We start from the raw sequence: 27,152 nt of genomic DNA, 5'->3' as shown, positions 1-27,152 counted from the left end.
AGATTTTACAACTTCTCTAAAGCAACTAGCTGTGTAATTTTTAAACTATGTAGTTACTTTAAAGAAGAGTACATTACACGGTAATGAACAGAACTTGCATTTTTCTCTTCAAGAACATTACAGGTAAGCAGGAAACAATGTTGTTTTTGATACAGGAGATGAAAATGAAAACAAACTCCAGTAGCAGCAGATCTCTGAACTGCCAACAGCTTCTTATCAAGTGGAGAAGAAGGTTCCCAGAACGCCAGCGCACGCAGAAAGTTACACTCTCAAGTAACGTGCCAAAGCAACGTGAGCTTTGGTATTAAAAGCTTCTGAAAGGCCACGCATTTTATTACACCTTTGGGATCACCTAATAGTTCAGTTTTACATTTATTTTAATACAAATTCAAGTGAACCGGGATTAGAGCAGATAGGGATTCTGGAGTATGTTTTTCTAGCCTAATAACGACCTTCACAGACAGCAAAATCTCAGCCTGAAGGAAGATGCCAAACTCGCCTTTTGATCGAATTTATAGCGCAACATATCTGGATGAAGCAACTCCCATTTAGTTTTACTGCTTCCCACTGCAAGACAATGGTCTGCCATTAGTTATTCGTCTCTCTAGTTATGCCCTTAAAAGGCTCCGAGGCAAACACGTAAAAGCAAATTGTTCTGAGTAACAACGTTAGTGTAAAGGACTGTATAAGACAAGACAAGGTCATGTGTCTCTAGTTTCTAGAAAACCGAGGATATCCTCACAGGATCCTGGAACAAAATTCGGGGTAAATCTTTGCGACACCGTATGGGTGGGTGGGTGGCTGGGTGGGTGGGCAGCAGCGGTGTCCAGTAATTTCCCAGTCAAGAGCCAGCGAACAGCACCAAGGGCCAGGATAAGGAGCCCTCCTCATACACCTAGAAGTCTATTGCTGTCTAATACCACACTCGGGAAAAAAAATACCTATGGGCCTAATAGCAGGGAAAAGGAAAAGGCAAGCCTCCCCGACAATTACATTAGCTCTTCCTATTTTTTTTATCGCAGCCCACTGAAGATTGCCCCTAGCCGGAGCAAACCCTGCGGTGACACTGAGCGGGAGCCGCTCACCGCGCTCCTCCCCTCACTCACGGGGTCACCCTCCGCCTTCAACTTTCCCAAGGAGAAGCCGAAGCGCCGGCCGGGCTGGGGCCGCCGCTCCCCCCCCGGGGGCACCGCCCAGCGCCGGGGGTCCGGCCCGGCCCCGCTCCCGCCACCCACCCACCCACGGCTCCCCGCTGCCCCAGCCGCGCTGGGTCGGGGCTCGCCCCCGGGCCGCGGTACCTGCCCGGCTCGACCCGGCCCGGCCCCGGCGGAGCCTCCCGCCCGCGCGGCGGGCACGGGCGCTGCGGCCGGCCCGGCCCCGCCGCCCCCGGCCGGCTGCCGCCTTCCTCGCCCCCTGGGCATCCCTCCTCCTCCTCCTCCTCCTCCTCCTCCTCCTCCACCCCCTTTTTTTATTCGGTTTTTTGCTTCCCCCCAACGTCCCCCAGCAGGTTGTTACCTTCAGGCACCGCTTTTCCGACCGATTCCTGTCACCAAACCGCTGCCCCCACCTTCCCTTGCACACAAGCAACTCCCGGCAAAGAAAAGGAGGAGGAAAAAAGAAACAGAAGGCAAGGAAGAAAAGAAAAAAAAAAAAAAAAATCACAAAGCTCTCCTCCCCCTCTGGGTCTGATACTATATATCCGGCCGGGGGAGGGAGGAGCAGCGCCCCCGCTCTGCCTTCCCCTCTGCCGCCTCTCGCACCGCGCGTACCCGCGGAGGAGGCTGCCCGCCCGCCCGCCCGCCAGGGGATGCGGACTAGCTCAGGCCGCCCGCGCTCGCCTCCTCTCCTCCGCCTTGCCCGGCCCCGCTTCCCTGCGGCCGGCCTCAGGCGGAACGGCAAGCGGCGTGGCTCTGCAGCGGCAGCCGCCAGGCACGCCGAGCCCGGCGGGGGAGAGGGGCCATCCCCACAGGACTCGGCCCCGCGCCCGCCCCCGCCTCAGGCCGCCCCTTCTCCCCCGGTCCCCGCCGGCAGCAGCGAGGCAAAGCCGCGTTTGGCTGCCCCCCCTCCCTGCGCAGCCCGCCTCCGCCGCCGCCCCCCCCCCCCCCCGCCGCTAGCCGTGCCGCAGGGTGCCCGGGCACGCCGCAGCAGCCCTCGGAGGAAGCCAGAAGGAGCAGGCAAAAAAAAGGCCGGCTCCCTCCCGGAGGGCCCCTCTCCTTACCGGGGTGGCGGGGCTCCTCTGCCGGCGCGGCCGCCTCCGGGCTCCCCGCGGCCGAGGGGGCGAGCGGCGGCTTCTCCTCAGCGCCTCCCCGAGCCCCTGCCCTCGTCCTCCGCCCGCCGCGGAGAGCGGCAGCGCCCGCCCTCAGCGGGCGGCCGGGGCTGAGGGGCTGGGCGGCAGCCCCCGCACGGGTCCGGGGGGGAAGGAGGCGGCCGGGGAAGGGGGGGGACCGAAAGCCTTCTAAATCCACGCCGAAGGGGCAGGGCGAGCGGTCCCGCGGGTGTCCCTCACGGTTGTTACACCTCCTTCTCTCTCCGGCTTAAAGCAGAATTTGCCTCTGCGTTTAAAATGATCAGGAAGGGTGTTGTACACAGAAACGGAGTTATAAAATCGGCGTGTTAAGTTAATTGCACGATTTGCCTTACAAGCATTAGGAAAAAACCGAGACGTGCAGCATACCTACTCAGCCGCCGAGACCTACCTTTGCCACGATTATTAATTTTCTCACTTCAGCTGCAGAAGATACACCCTTAGAAAGATCTTTTCAACCCAACATGAGAATCAGCACGATGCGGCGCTTTTATATCCTCTTATTACACTTACAGTATGTACAAGCATTAATTAATTTTACAAGGTTGTGTTTATCCAATTACTGTCTTCAATTTATTAGCGCTGAAAAAAAGCCAGTCCCAGAGAGGTTGGGTAAGATGTCCACTGACGACTGACTCGGTAGCAGAGCTGTCGGCAGAACTCCACACACAAAGGGATTACGTCCTACACCCACAGTTGCAGTTCTCCAGCGTCTAGCTCCTTTCTTGAGAAGCTTAAAGGCTACAGGTGCCTGCCATTGCCACATGAGAGCTCCCTGCGCGTGTCTGTTGACACACCTGGGCGCTCGTAGTTAAAGCCTAAGACTGGGTTGAGTCTCCAAAGCCTTCACTTTTTCACCTCATTCTGGCTAGAGTCCTTACGGGACACATCCCACTGCTCTTAATGTGACACTTGGGCATAGGGCTCTAAGACCGATGTGGACCATAAAAGTCCAAATTACCCAGGACACAAGATCTACGTCAACCGTGCTCCATACGACAGCTACAGAGTTGGAACAGGGTTGTATGTGTGGGGTCAGCCAGAGCCGTGCATGGAATTCATCCCACGCAAACGGGCGGGATGTAGAGTAGGTTGGCTTCATCATTTGTACAGATGGAAGAAAGGCTGCTGCCCTCACGAAGAAGTAGGTGCTGTCTCGATGGATTGGAGCACTCGAGAGGAGAGTGGAAGCTCTGGCTTCAATTTCATTTTTTCCTTTACGAGGAAAAACAACCTACAACTTCTTTTACGGTGGGACTCGATGATCTTGGAGGCCTTTTCCAACCTTAACGATTCTACGATTCTGTGATTCTAGCAAAGGAGTTTCGGATTCATTCATTAGAAATGTAGCGGGAGGGAACTTGAAAGGAAAGAAACCACAGGAAGCAGTTCTCACCTGAGGAAGTCCCAGCTATTTGCAGAGAGGGTCTGATGGTTGCTGGGGTAATTTGGAGTAAATAGGGTTTTGGTTGCCTACATCTCAGGCATATTTTTTAACATAAACATCTGCCGTGACAGACTGGCCAGGCCTCTGTCTAAACTGAGAAAGCCATACCTGAACTGCCAGCTGAAGGCGACTACTTGGCACCAAAGTGGGGAACAAGTAGACAAAGATGTGAATTAATAGAATAGGCAATCAAGGGTGGCTTTGTTCAAAGACCATGATCGTGCAGGCTGGAAAATAACCAGAAGGAAAGTTTCTGGGAAGCACAGAATCGGAGAGAACTATTGCTAGCATTATCTTTCAGGATGTTGAATAGAGATCTTGATAAGCATCAGTTCTTGCACAAACTCTTTCAAGTGGCATTGCACGGGAGGCAAAGTACATTCAAATCTACGAACCTCTAGAAATTCCTTTGTGAAATTTCAAAAAAGCAGGCAGGCTTGAAGAACAGTTCTCAACCAAGAGCCAGTTAGGACATTAAACAGGTAGCGTGTCAGAGATGATTCATGACAGCTTCCCAGAAATCTCTAGAAAAACGTTGAGGGGATAATTTGGTTAAGGAGATGAAGAAAGAATCATTAAAACAGTGCCAACCTGAGAAGGTTACCCTTTGAACTGATGAACTGAAGATAGTAATGCCGCTCTCAAATGTGTCAAGGGCTGGGGGAAGTCTGGAGGCTTGGCTGAAAAAAATGCCTTTTAGCTATCACAAATGCTTAAAAGGAGTGAAAAACGTAAACTCTCCAGGGTCCTCTGCCCTCAGAGAAAAATGAGAGAGATTAGCCTTCGTTGCTCATTCTTGACTAACCCTCTTAATTCCGTCATTAATTGCAGCGACTGAGCTGGAGAAAGAGCAGTTGCAAGCCTGGGACTTTAGTGCATATCCCAAGGATGAGGCATGAGTTTAAAACTGACTTTGCTAGAGATTCGCCTGAACTTCTATCTAAAGCAGTGTAAGGAAGAAGTCAAAGTAGGAAAGTTAAATTTTACATCAAACTACCATGAAACGATTTGATGCAAAACTGCTTAAGGGAAGTTGCCTGACGAGGGTCCGTGAAGCTGGTATTGGAGCAGCCCTTCCCTCACTTCCTTTGAGAATGTACCCTAACTCTACGTCTCATGGGTTACCGAGGGGCAGAAGGAAGATCAGGATGAAAGGGTTGAACGTTTGAAACACATAACTGAGTATCTTTGGGACAGATCAGCCTCAGTACAGTGATGAACTAAGGAACTTTACAATTACTTCACAGAAATTAGGGAAGGTTGAGCAGCTTAATTCCTTCAAGTTCAGTCAATAATCTTTCTGTCGCAATTGCAGATCTGTACCGATGCAATGATGCCTTATTGTAACCTGTTGACATAGTCTTACCCAGTGTCTCATTTCAACACAGGCCAACGCACAAACATCACCTGGTGAGGACTTGTGGTTCTTTCCCCCTTCGTATGCCAAATTCAGGAGAATGGTTTAGGTATGAAAAGTTTTGTTTCGAATAGCCCATGGATTCAAAATGAAGTGTACCTCTTTTGCAGGTTTAAATACCTAACAACAAACCTCAAGTCACTCACAGGCCATTAGTGAAAGAATCCTATCCTAGCAGGGGTATAGTTTCATCTAAAAGCAAGAGTGAAGTGCTTAATCTGCTCATTTACACAAGAAAATGAATGGCATACAATTTCTTAAGAAATTACTTTCATTTATAGTCAAGTAACTGGCCTAATTGCAGTTTACCTGTGATACATCTTAGTTTTACCAGAAAAAAAATCCCACAACAGCTGATTAGTCTAAAAGTCATTCTGTGATGCTGATGTCTCTTAATAGATGGAGCACTAAAAAACTTCCATTGCTGTTAAAATAAACATCACTGGCAGTAACTCTGTGTGGTGTCCATACTTGGTTGAACACCCAAAATCAGTTTGGTACTCATCTCAAGTCTTAAAAGGCTGGATAGAACATTTGTGACCAGCTCTTGAAAAAATATTATTGCTTTTTTTGAGGTTATCTGTTAGCCTGAATGTGGAGTTACTCTTAGCCACAAAAATCTTTTCAATAACTTCAGAAATAATAAGCACATATACGAGGTTTTGTTTATTTGTTTGAAATACGAGCAAAGCAGCTTAGTCTGAAGAAACAGTACAAGAGTGCAGATCATCTATAAACTGGAAAAAAAAAAATCCAGATCCTTCAGGCTATCAACATATCAGAAATCTAAGGGAATCTAAGGGTAAAGGTTCAGCAACCATTTTAATAGGAATCTTTATTTTTCTAATAGAAATTGCTAAAGTTGTCCGACTGCTGAAATTTGTTTTATCCCTGCTTTTTAGTTGCACTCAACTTTCTTCAACAACTTCTTTTAAGCTTGCCTTTTTCATGCCTCATTTCAACAGAGAAAAATACTTTTGCTTTGTTGAAAGCTTGAGGAAATCTAGTTGGATTATTCTATAAAGTGTGCATACTCTCAGATATGAGTACTTCACAGACTGAATTAGGTGTTATGGACATGGGCCTCAGAAGCAGTAGGAATTGGGGTCTTCATCCTTAGTTTGTAAGGAAGATTTGATGCCCTTTACACCAGCCAAGGAAGTGTTAACATTTCCATTCCTACTCATTAATATCTATGTCCATTTTATTTGTTACATCTGAGTTCGTCCTGCTTCCCCTGCCTGAGACCAGAGCTCAACAGAGGAGTCCTCAACTTTAACAAGAGCATCAGCAAGGCGAGAAATGTAAAGTACTTCTCTTCTTCCCAAATTCAGCTACGTGAGGGTATGAAGGCAGGTCCTTGGTTCAGATGAAGACTTCTCCGACGCCTGGCTTTAGCTGCAGTGCTGACCAGCGTCCCTGGCTTACCATAGACATGAGAATAACCACTTTGGCTTTTGATCCACAGACAGAAAAATGGTTTGCTTTATCTGGGCAAAGATATGTTATAGTTTCCCCACTTGAGATCGCGCTTCCAGGTAAAACGATGCTGTCTTGCATTAGATCCTGTTGCCACCTCAGCATACACTACTCACCTCAGGAAAGAGCTTAAAATGTTGCACGCTCTGCAGGTTTAACAACTATCTTATAGAGAGCTTCACTGCCTGCTAGTTAGTAGATGGGGAAATCTGGGGTTCACATCATATCCAGCAGCCCAAAACGAAACATCTCTTCATTCTCGGGGGGCACACTGTTAGCAAAGGCTCTCTTAACCAAGATCAAGAGCTAGTCAAAGAACATCTCAAGAAGCATGTGAGAAAATTCAGGTAGGCAAGGATTAGATCACGTTGTAAAACTCTTTCTCTTCATTAAATATGCACAGCTCACACTGTTCGTGGCACAACCCTCTGGGCAAGAAAGAGGCCACACAACTCTCAAATTTCACAGTGAAACACCCTTCACTCTTTCTCCAAGCAAATGGAAAAAAGACATTGTGACAACATTTCTGCTTTTATACTTGCTTGAGAAAGTAAGCTTTATCAGAGTAATGAATATGTTGGCGTTCACAAGGAATGATTCATAACATTTTTAAGGAATTATTTTCCTAAGGGCATTTGATGCTTCATTTTGTGGCCTCTCTTTTAGTTAAAAGGACTCATTTAACAGTATTGAACTTACGCAATGAGTACCGTTTCGAAAATACCCTTTAAGAGAATTCTGTGTCAGTCTTTACCTTGTGCTTCCATCAAGGTAAGTTTTAATGCTGCCTTCCTCTCTCACATCAAAATGATTTTCTTCAAAGTCTCTTGAGTAAAACAGAACCTGGGGAATAACTCAGAGGTAGGGGCAGGTCCGGCCGCTGCTCCTGCAGCGTCTCCACGTGTGGCGGGGGGTCCGTTCCCTTTTTAGGCGAGAACCTTACCCGATACTAATCGATACAGTTCTGCCGATTCCCTTTTACCAGCATAACCGAGAGGGAAGGAAGAAAGGCAGCCGGCAAGACATTTGCAGTATAAAAACATAATTTAGAGAGACTGGTGCTGCTGTCATAATCATACAGTTACTGAAGCAAGACCATCTCCTGCGGGAGCATCCAGGAGATGCTAAGCGCAATGCACACATGCAGTCCCTCATGTACACACCGTTCGGCATGGGTTTCTTTGGTTCCCAATTGAGCTTTCCCAGCTGGCTGCGGAGAATCTTTTTAACCAAATGCTTAAAAGGCCATGCCTGAAATATTTATTTCAAACTCGATTTTCTAGTCATGATTGATACAAATCACAAAGTTTATTGCTTGCTTAGAAAACTACAGCATCTGTAGTAGCGCCGCCTTATTTTGAGATTGTATTTCTGTCTAAAGAACCCCAAGAGAGTGTGTCAAGGTCTCAGATTGGGTTGTTCCACATGCACTATCCAGATGCTGATCAGCTCAAGAAGCAATAATAATCTGTCTGAAGTCTTGTGGGACTGTATAGAAAACAAGCGTTACATGCTTTTTTAGGATAAGATGGACAAGGATGAACAGCATGAGCACGGCATGGAGTCAAAACATCTGCAGTTTCCTCTGAAGGGGACTGCAAGTACTTTGATACACTGGGAAACTCATGCTACAGGTTCTCAAAACTCACTTTTGAGCATCAATTTTTGTGTTGCTTTGTTTTCATTTTATTGAAAGATAAGCTTTCTTTGGCTCCTTCCCAGACGTCAGTGTTTCTCTTAGTTCTTGACAATGAGAGCGATTCAATCTTTGTGAGCAAAGCAGTAATTTTCCGTTAAGCATCCAGAGGGGGAAAGATATATAGCAGAAAGCATACAAAATTAATTAACCTTGGCTTTTCCCCCAGAAGTTTTTACCTGTAGCTTTAAAAAGTTGCAGCTTGACCTATGATATTTACAGAATCACAGACTCACAGAATGACAGGGGTTGGAAGGGACCTCTGGAGATCATCTAGTCCAACCCCTCCACCAGAGCAGGGTCACCTAGAGCAGATTGCACAGGAATGTGTCCAGGCAAGTTTTGAATATCTCCGGAGAAGGAGACTCCACAACCTCTCTGGGCAGTGGTCTGCCACCCTCAAAGGAAAGAAGTTCCTCCTCATGTTTAGATGGAACTTCCATGACCAAGTTTGTGCCCGTTACCTTGTGTCCTGTCACTGGGCACCACGGAAAAAAGACTGGCCCCATCCCCCTGGCACCTACCCCTTTAGTATTTATAAGCATTAATAAGATCCCCCCTCAGTCTTCTCTTCTCCAGACTAAAAAGACCCAAGTCTCTCAGCCTTTCCCCATAAGAAAGATGTTCCAGTCCCCTAATCATCTTTGTAGCCCTTTGCTGTACCCTCTCCAGCAGCTCCCTGTCCTTCTTGAACCAGGGAGCCCAGAACTGGACACAGCACTCCAGATGTGGCCTCACCAGGGCAGAGTAGAGGGGGAGGATAACCTCCCTCACCCTGCTAGCCACACTCTCCCTGATGCACCCCAGGATGCCATCAGCCTTCTTGGCCCCGAGGGCACACTGCTGGCTCATGGCCATCCCGTTGTCCCCCAGGACTCCCAGGTCCCTTTCCACAGAGCTGCTCTCCAGCAGGTCAGCCCCTAACCTGCACTGATGTGTGGGGTTATTCCTCCCCAGGTGCAGTACCCTACACTCGCCTTTGTTGAATTTCATAAGGTTCCTCTCTGCCCAACTCTCCAGCCTGTCCAGGTCACTCTGAATGGCAGCGCAGCCTCCCGCTGTGCCCGCCACTCCTCCCAGTTTTGTGTCATCAGCAAACTTGCTGAGGGCAGAGTATATCCCTTCATCCAGGTCACTGACGAATGTATTGAACAGGACTGGACCCAGTACTGACACCTGGGGAACACCACTTGTTACAGACCTCCCACTAGACTCTGTGCCACTCATCACAACCGTCTGAGCTCTATCTATCAGCCAGTTTTCAATCCACCCCACTGTCCGTTCATCTAACCCACACTTCCTAAGCTTGCCTATGAGGAGCAGTGGGAGACGGTGTTGAAACGGTGTCGAAATTTATGTTGCTTCTAGGTTGAAGTTGACCTGTTACCACTGTGATACAGAAAGGGAACTTCTAATAGGAGCTGATTTTAGGTAATATATAGTTCTACACTCATCTTTCACTTGCGTTTTGATAATATACTGCTTATTCAGATGAAGATTCTGAACCACAGCTAGCAGGATCACCTGCTCCTAGAGCACATGTATAAAACAGTCTGCAGAGCAGCACGGAGATAATTTAGCTGTCGTGAAAAACTGTGCGTGGAGACCTACGTGAATAAAAAAACCCTAAAAAATCAAATCAAATAACTATCAAGTTTATTCTAAGCCTTGTTTGATGATGCCAGAAAATCATGTCTTTATTAAAATAATTTTAACCAGCCACTCACTCCTACTTATGGCTGCCCAGCTTCGTTGATCTGAGTGAGGGATGGGGTTGAAATTTCTTTTACGTAATACTTATTTAGCAACCGAATGTTAAATGAACACCTGTTATCTCTATGGCTCCCAGTATACAGTTCTGATATTTCTGACTTAGCAAGTCAGCTTGCCCTCTAATCTTTTCTCCAATACGGTTGTTACTCTGGATTTGGAAAGGGTATGTCTTCTGCAACTTTTATAAGACCGACGGTTACAACATGGCCAGTGTGCACACACATTACACAAAACTACCATCCCATCAGTTTTTAGAGTGCTGCTAATACCATTTTTATTAGGTCAGAGTCATGATCCGTGTTGCTGGGTGACGGCACAAATGAAGAAGCAAAATGAAGTAAATAAAACTTGACTCAGGACTTGTTCACCTGCATTTCTGCTTTGCTGCTGTGCGTGCGGGAGGCTGGAAGCACACTCACCGAGTTGCCAGCATGGAGCTTCCAGCGTGGTCTTCTTTCAAGGCTGTGGGGACCTCAGCCAACTTGTCCTCACACAAGCACTCACTGGGTTATGGCTATGCTCCAGTTCCGCTGATGTGACAGCAGTCACTCAGATGCGCAGTCCCTCTTTCCTACCCACGCTGAGCCAGGATACGTCAGCTAATCTTCAAAGTTCACACCCCCATCACTATACCCCACCCAATACCCATCACCATACCCCACCCCACCTTTACAGTTGGACTCGATGATCTTAAAGGTCTTTTCCAAACTAAACAATTCTGTGATTCTATAATAGACACCAAATGAGTGAAGCAAACTGAAATGTAATGGAAGATGCGTTTTTTGAATCACCTTTTAGACAAATCCTAAAATTCTGATTAATGGAGTAACACACATTTGAAAAGTAATAAATGACTCAAACTCCAAACGAAAGATTAATTGCCACATACTATGAACAAGTGTTAAAATATCATTTTGCTACTGATATATATTTAGGGGTTTTTTTTCTTTTTTTTTTTTCCTTGGGGGAGGGGAGGAATTAATTAATTTAAGTCATGTTGCTTTTTGTTTCTTAATACAAAGAATTCACATTTTGCAGTTTCATTTTTTTTCCAATAATTTATTAGCCTTCACCCAGGGTACAGGTGAAGATTATGGACTCTGAGAAGAAACTTAAAAATTAAGCCTCCAATTAATGTTTAAAAGTACGAAGATGATATTAACAGATCTTGTCACCTGTCAGCCAGATTGAATTTAATTCAGACCTGCTGTTTATAATGAAGGAAAATCATAGATATGCAATGAAAAGTTGCCAAGAGACTTTGGGCAGGTAGATTTCTTAAATAACAGTAATCTAACCCGCTTACAACTTCCTCATGTCATCATAATACATGAGAAGATAGAGAAGATGGCAAGTTGTGAGTGCAAATAAAAAAAAAAAGACAGATGTTGATTTTTAAAAAGAATCCTACTAGCACAATAACTGCAGGGCACAGAAGTTTAAAGGTTAAAAAGTTTCAAGGAAATCAGAAATTTGAGACGGTCAGGGTAATGGTCCATGATGCATTCCTGCCGGCCACACCATTTCTGATACAGGCCAGGATGCCGTTGGCCTTCTTGGCCACCTGGGCACACTGCTGGCTCATATTCAGCCGGCTGTCAACCAACACCCCCAGGTCCTTTTCCACCGGGCAGCTTTCCAGCCACTCGTCCCCAAGCCTGTAGCGTTGCATGGGGTTGTTGTGACCCAAGTGCAGGACCCGGCACTTAGATCATCCCCATGTACTTGGCACTGGTGAGGCCGCACCTCTAATACTGTGTTCAGTTTTGGGCCCCTCACTACAAGAAAGACATTGAGGTGCTGGAGCGTGTCCAGAGAAGGGCGACGGAGCTGGTGAGGGGTCTGGAGCACAAGTCTGATGAGGAGCGGCTGAGGGAGCTGGGGTTGTTCAGTCTGGAGAAGAGGAGGCTGAGGGGAGACCTCATCGCTCTCTACAACTACCTGAGAGGATGTTGTAACAAAGTGGGTGCTATTGTCTGTTCCCAAGCAACAAGTGATAAGACAAGAGGAAATGGCCTCAAGTTGTGCCAGGGGAGGTTTAGATTGGATATTAGGAAAAATTTCTTCACTGAAAGGGTTGTCAGACACTGGAACAGGATGCCCAGGGAGGTGGTGCAGTCACCATCCCTGGAGGTATTTAAAAGACGTGTGGATGAGGTGCTTAGGGACATGGTTTAGTGGTGGACTTGGCAGGGTTAGGTTAGTGGTTGGACTTGATGATCTTGAAAGGTCTTTTCCAACCTAAATGGTTCTATGATTCTATGATTAGCGGCTGTTTTTCACCGATTCAGTGTCAGCTCTGAATAGTGAATAACCAGCAGTGAAACGTCATAGCACTGCAAAGAATTAATGAAATACCTCGGGTTTTCAGGTCAAATTATGCCTAAACAAATAACACTCTGTGCATGTCTGAAGTGCCTTACATCACAAAATATCAAGCCACTTCGCATGAAGTGCTTGATGCCAGCCAGAGATAGGGTCCTTGTCACATAAGCCTTAATCCTGCTTTTTTAGCCATAGACATTACAATGTTTATACTGTAATCTTTCAACTAATATCTCTCTAATTCAAAGGTGGAATTGCTTATTTCCTGATCAGCTGATCTGTAAATCTGTAAGTCTCCAGGTGACAGACACACGTTAGCAGTTTTCTGCTGTAGCATATTTTTTATTATTTCCCCACATTATTTTGATCTTTATCCAAAACAGTGTGATCTGGAAATCAGATTAATACTTCACAGAAATATGAGCTGACAACACCCCAATATTTCCTGTGTTTCAGGAATGAAACTGAGCTTCAAAAGCCTTGCAGAAATCAATCCAAACATCAGTTCTGGGGTATGCATTTACAAGGCTTTTTCGTTCTATTGGATTTTTCCCATCCCTGAATACCATTAGATACATATCACAGGGAAAAAGTTACTATGAGAGGACACCTAGTGGTATTTTGCGGAAAGTCAGAGACGTGCACTAGATTTTCTGAAGGCACTCAATTCTTTATATATGAGATCATGCTGTTCGTCATTCCCTACTGATGTCTAGGTTATGATATGGACTACCAGCGACTCCTTAAGAATATTAGAGAAAGGGTCAGATACCTTGGCAACTACAGAAAGCACAAACCCAGTTTATTCATACAATTACTACAGAATATTGTATCATTCTGTCCGCACCTTTGGGGATGAAGCATTATTCCATAACAAAAGGGCTTCGTGTGTGAGGCCACTACCCACCGGCAAGCGAGACTGAGCCCAGCTCTGAGAGAGCCACAAAGAGCAAAGGGAAGGCAGTCTAACCTGTAGTGAGCTACTGGGTACGCTTCGTAGTTCCAGTTTTGGAAGAGCAAGAGTGACGAAGCTGAAGGCAACTGTGCAGCAGTGCCGTATTTAGACAAGGAGGTCTTTGGCAGTGATGGAGCCATCACCCACTTCAGTGCAGTGGCGTCTAGATAAGCTAGATATACAAACAACCCAGAGAATCAAATAAAGGAAGCCAACAGCAAGGTGCAACAGCACAAACAAATAGATTATAGTCCAATAAGCGTACTGGCATTAGTCTGTGAGGCCTAGCAAGCCATGCAAGATGGTTTGAAAGCCCCTTCTCAGTTATTTGTAATATTTGTATGGCATTGTAAAACAAGGGACAGGCAAGAATAAATACTAGCACAAAAGACAGTTAAAGTGACTTGCAAAAAGAGAAGCTACAGCAGATGTCTTGCTAGAAGCTTGCCAAGGAATTCGAGTCTGGTGGAACTACCATGGAGTGAGTCAGCAGGAGCATCGTTCAAGGGCTAACTGCTCTTGCACTTTTGAAGTACTTCTGCTAGCAAAGATACAAATTAGTGTTAAAAAAATCCAGATTCACATTAGAAATACAGAGTTCTACTACAATTTTGTATATAAAAGAGAAAGTATTTAGCACGTTCATTAATCCGATTTCCTGGTTCTCATTTCTATGTCTCATTTGGTAGCATTAATTTCTTACATGTGCAGATGTTTTGTCTTCATGCCGTTTGATAGCACAGGCTCTTTCTTCAAATACTTTCTGTTCCTTACTGGCATTTCTTCCTGATGTAATCCTTGCTGTAAACTGTCTTGGCATGAGTAGGGAGTTTCAGCGTTTCAGCAAAAGGATTCAAAGTGTGACAAACTCTTAGTAAACCACTAGAAGCAGGGTTAAAACCCAATTAACTGGTAATATTATTAATTACTGGGCTCCAAACCAGCTATAAATTTCCAGAACAAATGACTGTTACATGTTCTACAGTACAAGGGCTCACCTATCCCTGACCATTAGCCCCCTTCTGAGAGGCACAGGCTGTATGACCTTGGCTAGCTTTGCCAGAAGAATTATTTTGTTGATCTGTAGAAGAGCATCCCATGCAAGATAAGAAAAGAGAAAATAAAGACCCAAGTGAAGTTGAGACAGGGATAGTGACTCAAGAGAAAAACTAGCAACATGGAAAAGTGTCAGACCTCAAGATAAAACATAGTAAATTCAGAAGGCAACTCAGCAAGAATAAGGATGATCCTGTATAAATAGCACAGGCCAGCAGTTTCCCATCGGATTGTCAGCTGCCCAGCCAGCAGACTCAAGAACTGCCTGCTTGGGAGTGGCAGGCATACTAGTGCTTAGCCTACTATCACATTAGTTCTAGCTATCTACTATGAGTATTAGCCAATAAGTGATTGATGTGTACCTAAAAGTTCAGTCCTGCTTGCAGGGACTCTGAACGTATGAAAAGACGCTCAAATAAAAGCAACCAGTTGGCAAAGCTTACAGCAGGGTTGTGTTACAGAGAAAACAAATTTTTTCTTCTTTCCTGGGGTCAAACATGGTGATAAACTTGATGAATAAAGGACTAAAAAATGAAAGGTTTTGGTTTGGTTTAATAGCTTCCCGTTTTGCAGCTTTGATTCTCAAGTAGCCTTCTCAAGAAGATTTATGTTGCTCCTTTGGCTCTGGAGATGTCTATTCCCAGCATTTGCCCAATCCAATAAGAAGAAACAGAGAAAGGAATATGTTCAAAGAGATCACCATCCTTTTGTTATTGACAAAAAATCACCTAAATCAGTGAAAAGGGCTGTGTGTGTGTTTTAAGGAACACCCTGAAGAAGCACTGCTCATCATTTACTTTTCTTTAATGGGACAATGGCAATTGCTAGCTTAAATCACATTCTACGCATCCCAACAGTCAAATCCCTGGGCTGCCTGAAGAACTTAACTAAATAAAACTCTTTAATAGCAAATGATTGAACCTAAGGACTGGATTTTTCAGGCAGCTTAAATTGCTCTGATGAGCTTCCTTCATTCATTGTTTTCACTGCAGTAACATAGCCAGTCCTTGTGCAGATCACAGTAAACACAGCTGAACCAAGATAGCCGCAGCTTAACAAAAGCGAGCTTTAAATTACTGGTTATGCAAGACTGCGGAAATAATTTGCCAGAAATACAACTGAGATCAAGGGTTTTTCAGTTTTCCATTTTTCAGAATCCAGTAGGCCTCTCAGCTATTTTGGCTATTCTCTTTCAAAGTGCTCTGGTTTTGAACTGGTAAAAATCAAGATAAGATGACTGGAACAAGAGGAAGAAACCATATCCAATCAACTGTGCAACTGAGACAAAGATCAGAAAGCTCAAGTACCAGTAGTAATTTGGACAGAGATGACTGGATGTTTTCTCTTTTTAATTATCACTCAACAGCAACAGAGTGAGAGAAAGTATATGTACATATAAACATTTCAATCCTACAGATTGCATCACAGACATGACCTTCTTGGTTCAATGGGGTAATAGGTACAGTTATCAATATTTCTTTCTCACGTGTTACCCAGGAACTTTTCTTTCTTAGTCTGGTAGCAATGTTTTGTATCATACTGACAAATCATTTTTTTGCCTTTGGAGAACATCATTGATAGCATACAATGACAGCTCCATTCCAAATCAGCTACTTCATTCTCTTCTATGCTACTGTATTTAGTGACTACAGCATGATCAAGTATCGTGAATTAATGAACGTTCTAGCTTTTGGTATTAAAAATTCATTTGTATTTGAAATAGTTAACAATGGAAGATACCTGCAGAAAGGGGTGCTGTTGCTCAACAGATATCCATATATTTTATTTATTTCAATTTGATGGCAATTTTTCTAGTGCTGCACAAAGTCTGGTTAAGCTCTTATCTTCCAAAGTTAAAGGCATTTGGGGGTGGTGAAGAAGTCATGTTCCTGGGGGCATTCAATACTTCAGTAGGCTGTTTATTGAAGCATGAGAGTCGATGGTTATAAAACTCGTTTCGAGTCATAAAGCAAGCAGGGAAGACAAGACAAGCAAATGCTATTCGTTTCCATCTCAGGCCACCGTGTGCACCCAAGAAATAACAGAGCACTGAGCCCAAAATAGCTCAGAACAGGGTGTGTGAGGGGACTTTCAGCAATTCCAGCATTTACTAAATCCTACCATCTCTTCAGCTTCAAGTGATGCTGGTCAAATTTGTGATGAGCTTTGTTACTCAAGCCCCCATTTTGCCTACATTTATGTTAAAATGTTTTGCTGTAACAGAAGTTGACAGGATGGCACATGGAGTCAAGACGTGTCAAACCTCAACTAAGCTAACAGGAGCCAGTTGTTACGGGCAACATAGCAAGGCACTAAGTAGACATTCTCATAAGGCAAGGAGAGAGGAATGCATTGGCCTATACATAAATACTTTCTTACCAAGTGCTTTTTGGTCTATCAGGATACTTGGCTCTTGCAGAACATATATAGGACTGGAAACACATTTACTGATAATTGTGGTGCTTGTCAGGCTCTACTGTTTAAACTGTACAGGCGTGGCCATAGGATGTTTCTGAATACGTAGATCTGGATTGAGTTTTAGCGCTTACAAATGCAAAAGGCTCAAAGCAAAATAAAATAAAAAAGAACTCCAAACTGCATGTATGATTTTGTAATTGGTTATGGAGAATGCCCACCCCAACCTTCTTGCATCAAAAGAAGTTGTTTGTACATGAGAAAAAGAAGGAGAGCTTGAGAGGATGGTGAATTTGCTTCTCTAGCATCATACAGAAAGAGAGGGGAAGTTAACTTTCAGAAATTATAGATAACAAGTGTAGAAAGCAAAGAAACTAACAAAGCGATAAGCTTGCACTCATTTCACTATTAAAGCAGTTGGGAAAAAAGTATATTTCAAAAAAAATTTAAGAAGTTTCATTGTTGTTTGCAGCTTTTTTGAGTTTAGAAGTCTTTATATAATGAATTCTGGACATTGGAGGCAATTTCAGCAATCCAGGCTTTTTGCGGGATTACTTTTCCTACTTCTGAATCAAGTCTGGGAAAAAGAGCAGATTTCATAGCAAAGATGAATGTCCTTACAATTCTGGGAGGAGAGACCATACTTGAACAGATTTATTCCATCATGTTCCAGGAGGATGCTTGGGAAAAAAAAAATGATCACCAAAAAACCCAGGAAAAGCTGTTTGTGTGGGAGGTGGGAAAGGCAAAGGCTTAAGACGCACAGGTGTCCTTCGGTAAAACAAGTGGATTATTAATTTTTACTGCAATAACAGCCAGAAACCTCAATGATGGGTCAAGGCTTTACTGGGAGAGGCACTGGACAGAGCAAGACAAGAGTCTTTGCCCCGCCAAGCTCATAGTCCCCTGGAAGACGGTCTGTAAAATGCTGAAGTGGATTGCAGGCGTGGGGCATGGTGATATTCACGGAGTTTATAGCGTTAAAGCTGTATGACATTTTATTGGGTGTAGGTGGCAAGATTTTGGTAGCGCGGATGGTAGTGCAGTGAATCCGTCCCAGCATGAGGCAGGGGTGTTTAGCACGGGGGCAAAGGTTTCTGTTTTGAGAGTGAAGTTTAACATTTGCAACTGATGCTACTGCTTCAGTTAAAGCATATAAACATCCATTATTTAAGGTAATACAGTGCCTCTGTTAGACAGGTTTTTATAGCGTTATGATGTATAAAAAGGTGTCAGGAGGGTTTTGAGTAACATTCCTTACTGCATTCCAAAATTTTGAGTCTAAACTTACGCTTCTAAAATAATTTTGTCTTTCTTCGCAGTTTAGTACTGAACATCCAACAGCTGTCAATGGTGGTGAGTAGGGTTCAGTTGTGAGCGCAAAACAATTGATGTTTTGAAAGGCTGTGTCCAAAGGAGTTTTGTTCTGCCTAATGGCCAAGGGGAAGATTTTCAAAGATCAGTACGTAAGCTGGAATTTAACAGGAATCAAGATACTGGTACAGATTTAGTTTGGGGGGGAGATGCTGAAGAGAGCCATAGAAGCTGTTAGACCCTACCTGGGGTGGCTGGCGGACTTTTGCGTTATCTGACGTGGGCAGAGCGCCCCATCTCTATCCACTCCTGGTTCAGATCACAGCTAGGTCTAGCTTTGCAATATACAGCTTAGACATCGCCCCCCTTAAAATCTGCAATGTGAAAGGCCAAGGGCTCCCCTTCCTGAAGGTTGGGGGTCTGATGCAAAAAGGAGGGTTACTTATCATCCAGCTTTGAAAGAAGTATAAGAAAACAATTGCCTACCCCTCAGAAGGAAAACGCATTGCATGACTCCGCTTTCCTATTTAGTTCCTGAGAGTAGTTTGGGCAAAGACGCTGAAGTATTGAGCAAAAGAAAAAGATGGTTCTGAGCAGCCTTGCGTGCTGATGACATGGTATCATTTAAACCTTTCTGCTAACAGTGGGCTGAAGAGCAGGGGATATGAGTCTTCGGGACATAGGCAAATGTCCTACATTTATTGGACCTCCAAAGTATTAAGAGAGCATTGTTTGAACGCTCCTCATCGTTAGGCAGAAAGGAAGGGAAGTCCTAACCAAGGCAGGATGACAGCTTTCTACTCCCAAGGGGAAATATACTTGGCAACAGTAGCCTCTCTTCTCCTGGACTCCTCACCATCCTCATCCCTACCAGTCACCTGGCATGGGCTTTGAAACATCAAGTCATCATTATTCACTGTATTCTTAGCATGACATTTTCTTCAGCAGAATTTCATATGGTTTCTGTGGCATTTTGTTATTGTTTCTTTTATGAACGTTAGTAAGATTTTCTTAAGGGGAACTGGAAAAAAAAGAAAAAAGAAATTGAGCTTCTGAGGTAAACAGAAAGGAATAAAACAAACAAACAAAAAAAAAAAAGGGAAAAAAGAAACCAACCAAGAAAAATATCTCTAGATTTTTATATACAAAAAATCTAGCTTTGTCTACTTAAAACTAGCATACTGAAGCATTATCCCAGTATCTTACACTTGAAATGTTAATACAGAAGAGCAGAGAATTAGTATCATGTTGACAATGTAAGAAATGTAAGTAACTGAGAGAAGGGTTGTTAAAATGCTTAAAATTAAGTTTGTCTTTCTTCAGTCGTACTACTTTTGAGATTGAATTCACATGCATGAAATGATACCACCACTAAACACTTATCATCGCTATTGCTTCAGTAAAAATGTGAGGGTTCAGTATCCATCTGTGAAATGCTGCTGTCCAAGTAGGAAAGCAAGGAAAATCTAACCTAATGCTCCTGGGACTTCTGACGGAAGGAAAAAGAGCGCTCCTGCCTTGACTTTAAACTGCAGTGAAAATATATGCTTTCCCTATTCACCACTACGAAGTTCAAAGCCATATGAAAAAGAAACTGAAACCTTCCGCGTATAAAACGACGTTTTTCGTCGTACTGCAGAAAAACAAAAACGCGTATACACAACAGCGGTTTGTAAGTATACATCAGGTCATCATACGATGCCGCATTAAATATGTTTCATAAGGGTTCTGCTGGTGTCGGTTCACGGGGGGAGACGTACTTCTCAAGCTTTCTGCTCCTTCCAAAGCAGCATCTCTTGCATTTCTCTGTCTGTGCTGTCAGCCTTTGGGGCTGCAAAATAATATTAGCTTTGTGCTGTGATGAAAATGCGCCCTTGGGGCTAGCGTGCTCCCATAATGAATTACTTCCAATTTACCTTGCCTGACTATTAGCCAAAGCTTTGATCAGTCTTGAGCACAGAAGAAGAACCTTTGATATGGCGAGGGGGGAGGCAAAGTAGCTAGTTGGTTGTTTTTGACTGTTGTGCATTTACTATGATCCCTTTGCTTTGTCTTATTTAAACCTCAGTTTCTCCCTCTGGAAAATGAATACATTAAACGATATCAGCCTCATAAATGGGACGGGAGGATTAATCAATCTGCTTCTACAAAAATCCTCAAATGGCGCATGAGAGAATAGGAATTTTTGAAATTGATTACTTCAGAAACTTTTTTCTTCTTTGGCTGCCTACCATTCTCAAATATGTTGCTCCAGCTTTTAAGAAACATTTTTTTAAGCTGCAGGTAATTTAAAGCAGAGGAAAATTCTAAAAATACTCTCAATGTGTGAATGTAGCCCCTCAAAGATTATTTTCTTAGCTGTATTTACTAAAGCCATAGCGCTTTGGGAATGGTGTAAAAATATACATGAAGACTTGCAGACATTTTTCTGACATACGCTCTTCCTGACAAACAAAACCTGTGAACCTTTACAAGTGTATTAGCCAAAACTGTACAGCTAGGTACAAGTTCATGTGGATTTAAAGGTCTTTTGGATCAATGTCTAAATTCTTTTTGAAAACATAGGTTGCTATAAATAAGCAAGACTACCTCTACTTTGTAAGAAGAAAATCCGTACACACACCCAAGCAAGCAGACTTCCCGAAGTTTGCAAGAAGTGGGAAATATCTTGTTTACAAGCACAAGCACAAGCCTTATGAGGAGCGGCTGAGGGAACGGGGGTGGTTCAGTCTGGAGAAGAGGAGGCTGAGGGGAGACCTCATCGCTCTCTACAACTGCCTGAAAGGGTGTTGTAACAAGGTGGGTGTTGGTCTCTTCTCCCAAGTGACAAGTGATAGAAAGAGGGGAAATGGCCTCAAGTTGCACCAGGGGAGGTTCAGGCTGGATATTAGGAAAAATTTCTTTCCTGAGAGAGTGGTGAAGCACTGGAACAGGCTGCCCAAGGAGGTGGTGGAGTCACCATCCCTGGAGGTGTTCAAGGAACGTGTGGACGTGGCACTGCGGGACATGGTTTAGTGGGCATGGTGGGGTTGGGTTGATGGTTGGACTTGATGATCTTACAGGTCTTTTCCAACCTTAATGATTCTGTGATTCTGTGATACATCATTCTTTCTGAAATTCAAAGGAATTTCCCCAGGAGAGACACTATACATATATGGACATGCATGTCCCAGCAGGGCTCTGAGGAAAGCTAGGTAAAAATTATCTCATGATTCCAGTGGAAATAGTAACTAAAGGTAAACCTTGGACATGATTTTTAGAACTGAGACTTTAAAATCATGCCTAGTGGTAGCTTTGGCAGCTTGAAAAAGGAGACAGCTCAACACAGAACTCAAAAAAACTGCCCCAAACTCATTATTAAGTGGATTAAGACAAAAAATAAAAATAATCTGTACATCAAGAAAAAAAATGAGGCTTGAAAAAGCCTCATTGGGCACAAGATGCCCAAATGTCTTGGAAAGAGGCTCCAAAAGGAAATACCAGATAAAGATGCTGTTTCAATTCTTGCTGTGAGTTCAAGGGAACAGTTAACAGTGCGAGTTCAATACACCACTGATATACAATACACGGTGATGTTTAGGCATACATTTGGCGACCTCCAGCTACCACAAACCGCATCACATTCTCAGAGTCAAATTTAATATCTTGGGCTGGGGTACCTTCTGCCCTCGGAGCCCCATTCTTCCAGGTTCTGTAAGGAAGGCACTTTGTTTCTTTAGATTAATTTAGTGGATTTTTTTTTTTAAGTTTTTCTGCTTGTTGCTGTGAGTTAGATTGCCTGGAAGCAGAGCTTTTGTGACTCACTCATTTGTATATTCCAAGCAGAGATGGGGAGAGGGGAAGGAAGTAGCATGAATAAAATATAAAAATAAAACACATTGCTTTGTCTGACCTGCTTGAAAAGCCAGATTAATGTCTGCTTGATTTAGTTCTTTTTTTCCCCTTGTCTATCTAACAAATAGTTTCATAGCACTGTGTTGAACACAATTTATTTTTACCACTAAAGCCTTGGAGCCCTGTAGGGGCTATTAGTACTATGACACGAGTTTTAAAAGCTCAATACCATGAACACAAATCCTTTTAAAGAGGAAAGATTTCATGTGCATCGCTCCTGAACCTACTTAACTCTAAAGCACCTTCTCTAAATTGGAATATGTTTCCTATTCATTTCTTGAGCAATTGTGTTTAAAGAAAAGTTTCCTCGTGGTCCATTTAGTTTTACTACCTGTTCTCTAACCACTAGACCAAGAGACCCAAAGACCTGGAAGTCACGATGCCTGCTTTCTGTACCCGGCTCTGCCGTCCTCCTAGCCATCCCCGCTGTTTCAATTTCCTCAGCAGAAAGGGAAGGGGTGATAAAACTTTCAGATATTTAAAGCAATTTATACCAAGTTTGTGGTTGTTATTAAATTCCAAAAGGTTGGCTTGTATTTTGTATCTTATCATACCAAATTCCAGTGCAGTTCTCGGGACGTTTTACAAGTGATAAGTTTATTGCAACTCTTCTGTGAGAAAAAAGCCAGAAGGGATCATATAAAATAGCCGCACAATAAAGAACTCTGCAGAGATTCATTGGTGGAGCTGATTGATATTTGGATTTCAATTTTCTGATTAAGTTTTGAAATTTGTCTTTGTTCAAATTGGGAATGAAAATGAGTTTGTGGAACCAATTTTCCTTTGGTTTTGTTTTGCAGAGCTCAGAAAATGTCATCTAAGAAAATTGCTTTAGGGAATTTGCCATTTTTAAAAGTGCAGTTTGAAATATGAAGTGTCAACCAGAACATTTCTTTTTAAAAAACGTATTATTATTTAATGCTTTTTCATTAATAACAATAACAACATTAGACCAATAGTAATGCTGATGATCTAACTTGATGTGAAATAAAACAGTAGAGGTTTTTTTAAGCATTATGAGCAGTTGTCTCTTAATGATGACTGAGATATCTTCTTCTCTAAATCAAATAATAGTATATTAGACCAGTTGTTACTAGTATTACTGCAGCATAAACATGCAAGTGCTTAGAGGGGAAAAAAAATATTTCACTTGGCATTAATTAGCTGCTGGATTTAATTATCTTGTGAAGAAAAGGAATATTCCAATATTATAAGAAGACATTGAAATGATGCAATACGTCATTAAGATAAAAATAATACGAAAATAAAACCCTATGCATAAACAACAAAGCTACTTCTGGATTGTATATTATCTAAATTAGACAATTCTTTTGAAATACACAGTTTTCCTCTTTATCTGGTTTGCTCAATCCTCTTGAACCACTCCATTCATTCTTCCCTTCCACTCCTTGCTCAGAAGGTTTCCTCAGCTGGGGTGCATGGCATTCTCATCCAGATTCCCACATGTAATTGTCAAATATATCTTTCTCAGCAGGAAAGTAATAACCCAAGATGTCATCCAAGCCTCACCTCTGCAGCCACCTAATGTCATCTCTGAACCTCCATTCAGTCTGTCTTTATGCCTCCTACCATGCCAACTTTGTATGGAGACAGATCTCTCACACTACAGAGCACTGAGATAATAGCAAGGTCACCTTTGACTAGAGGTAGTTGAGGCAGAGTTCATACATGCTTAACATGTGTTGTAAAACATGACTAGTCAAGAGAACATCTTATCCAAGTGATTGTGGTGTCCTTTGTCTGATCTGAGTAAGGCCAAACGAAGAGAAAACAAACAAATGAGAAAAACAAAGTGGGATAACCCTCCTCCCCCCCTCCCCCCCAATATTATTCATTAGATAAATAAAAATTTGCATTTAGATAATCTATGAGCAAATTGTTCCTTTTCAGGAAAGGAGAGGGATGGGAGTGGTGGTGTATGTTAAATTTCTGTGAAGTGTAGATCATGATTAGAGTGAAAGATTAGGGTAGTAAATGATATATTTCTTCTTCTTTTTGTTTTTCCCCACAATGGGTAGCTTCAGACTGAGCAGACCTGTCTTTACATAGCCCTTCTACAGTTGGTGAAAAGAGGGAGGCTCCTCTGACATCAGTTCAGTCCTGAACGGCATGCTAGAGCAACTTCTCTCTTTTTTCTCACCCGTAAAGCAATAATCTCATCCTGTGATCCACCGACACTTCTAAGGCTGCTGCAAGGTGTACCTAAGAGCAACAAACCTTTCCACAGTGTATTTGAATTCCATTTACAGGATTTTGCACCTGCAGTGAAAAATTGTTAAGGACTGCAACTAAAAGAAATTGAAAATCACTGCTCTAGATACAGCCTAATAAGATTGTCCTTGTGGATCTAAAGTTAGCTGCTGTGAGAAAGCCTTGTATGCTGTTTTCCATTTTAAAAGCTGTACAAACATATAAGATTTAATCAACTGAATGAACTCTGTTAGGTGACATCTTAGGCCATCCTGCAGCATTGCACTGCACAGTCTGATGCACTTACATAGCAGTTCTAGGATGCTCTCAGTTACCAATGCCTTCCTTTATACTCTGGTTTCAGCTTATTACCCTGCCATGCTTTGGTAGACTGTCTGTCTCCTTTTATTTTTCACCTTAAAAGGATTCTTTGCTGCCATCTACTTGACACAGTCAATTACAGCAGCACAAAATGCTACCGAAACAGAATAGTAGCATCTAACCTCCATTTGAATAAGGTGCAAAGCAACTGCACAGAATATTTTCCTCTGTTCTGCTTCTTGTCTTGAACTCCTCTTAATTACAGCCAAATTCACTCAGCAGAACACTGAGGTGACTATGCTGCTGCTGTATAGTTCATCAAAAGCGTTTTTTGATAGTGCTGGAGCAGGGCACACCTCCTTTGAAACCTATCATAATTTACCGTTGCTTTGTGCATTTTGGTTTGAGGAGATTCATTTTCCATTTTGCTTTGTTATGTTTTCAAAACAAGGTGTACTAAGCTGCATCGTGACCCGTTTGCTTAGATTTTATAACCATCAGAAGGCTCAGTGCTTAAACCTCCCAAACAGCTTTTTCGTGAGGATATACATCTGAGCCACAGTACCCATCCCTTTGCACATGCAAGGATGCAACCCAGTGGTATTGTTAATGCAGGAGAATATCTGGGCATGTATGAAGACCTGATTCTTCCTAAAGCTAAGGAGGATACATCAGTGGGGATAATTCACCTTATTCACCAGCATAGAATCATAGAATCATTTAGGTTGGAAAAGGTTAAGATCATCAAGTCCAACTGTTAACCTAGCACTGCCAAGCCCACCACTAAACCATGTCCCTAAGCGCCTCATCCACACATCCCTTAAATATCTCCAGGGACAGTGACTCCACCACCTCCCTGGGCAGCCCGTTCCAATGTCTGACAACCCTTCCAGTGAAGAAGTTTTTCCTAATATCCAATCTAAACCTCCCCTGGCACAACCTGAGGCCATTTCCTCTTGTCTTATCACTTGTTGCTTGGGAACAGAGACCAGCACCCGCCTTGTTACAGCCCCCTTTCAGGTAGTTGTAGAGAGTGATGAGGTCTCCTCTCAGCCTCTTCTCCAGACTGAACAACCCCAACTCCTTCAGCCGCCCCTCATCAGACTTGTGCTCCAGACCCCTCACCAGCTTCGTCGCCCTTCTCTGGACACGCTCCAGCACCTCAATGTCCTTCTTGTAGTGAGGGGCCCAAAACTGAACACAGCATTCGAGGTGCGGCCTCACCAGCGCCGAGTACAGGGGCATGATCACCTCCCTGCTCCTGCTGGCCACACCATTTCTGATACAGGCCAGGATGCCGTTGGCCTTCTTGGCCACCTGGGCACACTGCTGGCTCATCTTCAGCCGGCTGTCGACCAACACCCCCAGGTCCTTTTCTGCGGGGGAGCTTTCCAGCCACTCGTCCCCAAGCCTGTAGCGTTGCCTGGGGTTGTTGTGACCCAAGTGCAGGACCCGGCACTTGGCCTTGTTGAACCTCATCCAACTGGCCTGGGCCCATCGATCCAGCCTGTCCAGATCCCTCTGCAGAGCCTTCCGGCCCTTGAGCAGATCAACACACCCTCCCACAGAGGCGTGTAGCCACAGTGTATGCAAGGGATTCACCAATGAACTACTTTCTCCATCATATGCCCCTAAAGGTGCACCCAGGAAATGTTAACGAGGGACAAGAAGTGTGATATCAACCCCTTTAGTCTGTCTAGTTAACTCAGTCCCAGCCCAGACAGATCACTAACCTTCTAGCTCCCGCATCCATCATCAGCACAGCTGGCTCTGCCAGTTTTTGCAGTGAGGTCCAATTAAACTCTTCGTAACAAAAGGCATCAGTCCAGGAGGCAAAAGCACCTTTCCCCTCGCTGGCTGTCTGTTTGGAAATCACAGGGCATGTCAGAACAGCCCTGCCTGAGAGCTGTGCCTTGGTCTGTAGACACAAGAGGATGAATGAAATGTGGTGTTTCAGAGTACGGCTCCTTTAGAAATCAAACCCAACCAAAAAACCAACCCCAAACAAAAAAAAGGAGGTGCTTACCTTAGATAACTTACTCATGTTAAATGACAGTGAAGATATAAGGCAAATCTTGTTTTATCTGGGGTTAGACGCTTAAGCTGTCACAATTAGTTTGATGTGCTTGATGGGCAGGGGTGTTGAGAGAAGAGGTTGTCCAGCCTCTTCCCTATCATGTGACACAGAGCATGCATCCCACCAGATTATCCCAACGGAAGAGAGGGAGCTAACATACGTTTTTCACATACACACTTTGTAGCTAACCTTTCCATAAAAGTAGGCACCTTTCAACTGGAAGACAGGACACAAACACATCATATAAGTAAGGGAATTATTTAGGGGTCTTTTGGGATTCATATAAGTGCAGAATCTCCTCAATCCTCTAAAATAATGTTCAGAAGATTGCTTTTTCAACAACAACTCTTAGCCTGCAGAACAAGAACAGCAAGAGAGCAGCATCACATGCACCACGTGTATTGCCATTACCTATTATATGCATTACCAAGAGTGGATTTGAGGAATGCTATCAGTAAATATAAATT

At 43.6% G+C, this 27,152-nt stretch overlaps 1 protein-coding gene across 3 annotated transcripts in view; it reads right to left on the bottom strand.

The window, feature by feature from the left end:
• The window catches only part of FAR2 (fatty acyl-CoA reductase 2), a 174,506-nt gene extending 147,775 nt beyond the window's left edge, over window positions 1–26,731 (bottom strand). The window contains exons 1-2 of one of the 3 annotated variants that reach the window (XM_059816280.1): window positions 26,635–26,731; window positions 26,342–26,526 (exon numbers count right to left, since the gene is read on the bottom strand). In XM_059816280.1, the coding sequence (XP_059672263.1) occupies window positions 26,342–26,526; window positions 26,635–26,652 (203 nt within the window). In that variant the 5' untranslated portion in view covers window positions 26,653–26,731. Of the gene's footprint in view, window positions 1–1,515; window positions 1,634–2,218; window positions 2,234–26,341; window positions 26,527–26,634 lie in introns of those variants that run through there. The other 2 variants (XM_059816282.1, XM_059816281.1) reach the window with 2 other exon arrangements.
• Window positions 26,732–27,152: the final 421 nt, after the last annotated feature.

This window comes from Gavia stellata, chromosome 4, assembly GCF_030936135.1.
Source record: "Gavia stellata isolate bGavSte3 chromosome 4, bGavSte3.hap2, whole genome shotgun sequence".
Lineage (NCBI taxonomy): Eukaryota > Metazoa > Chordata > Aves > Gaviiformes > Gaviidae > Gavia > Gavia stellata.
This window is presented reverse-complemented; position numbering and strand designations above follow the sequence as displayed.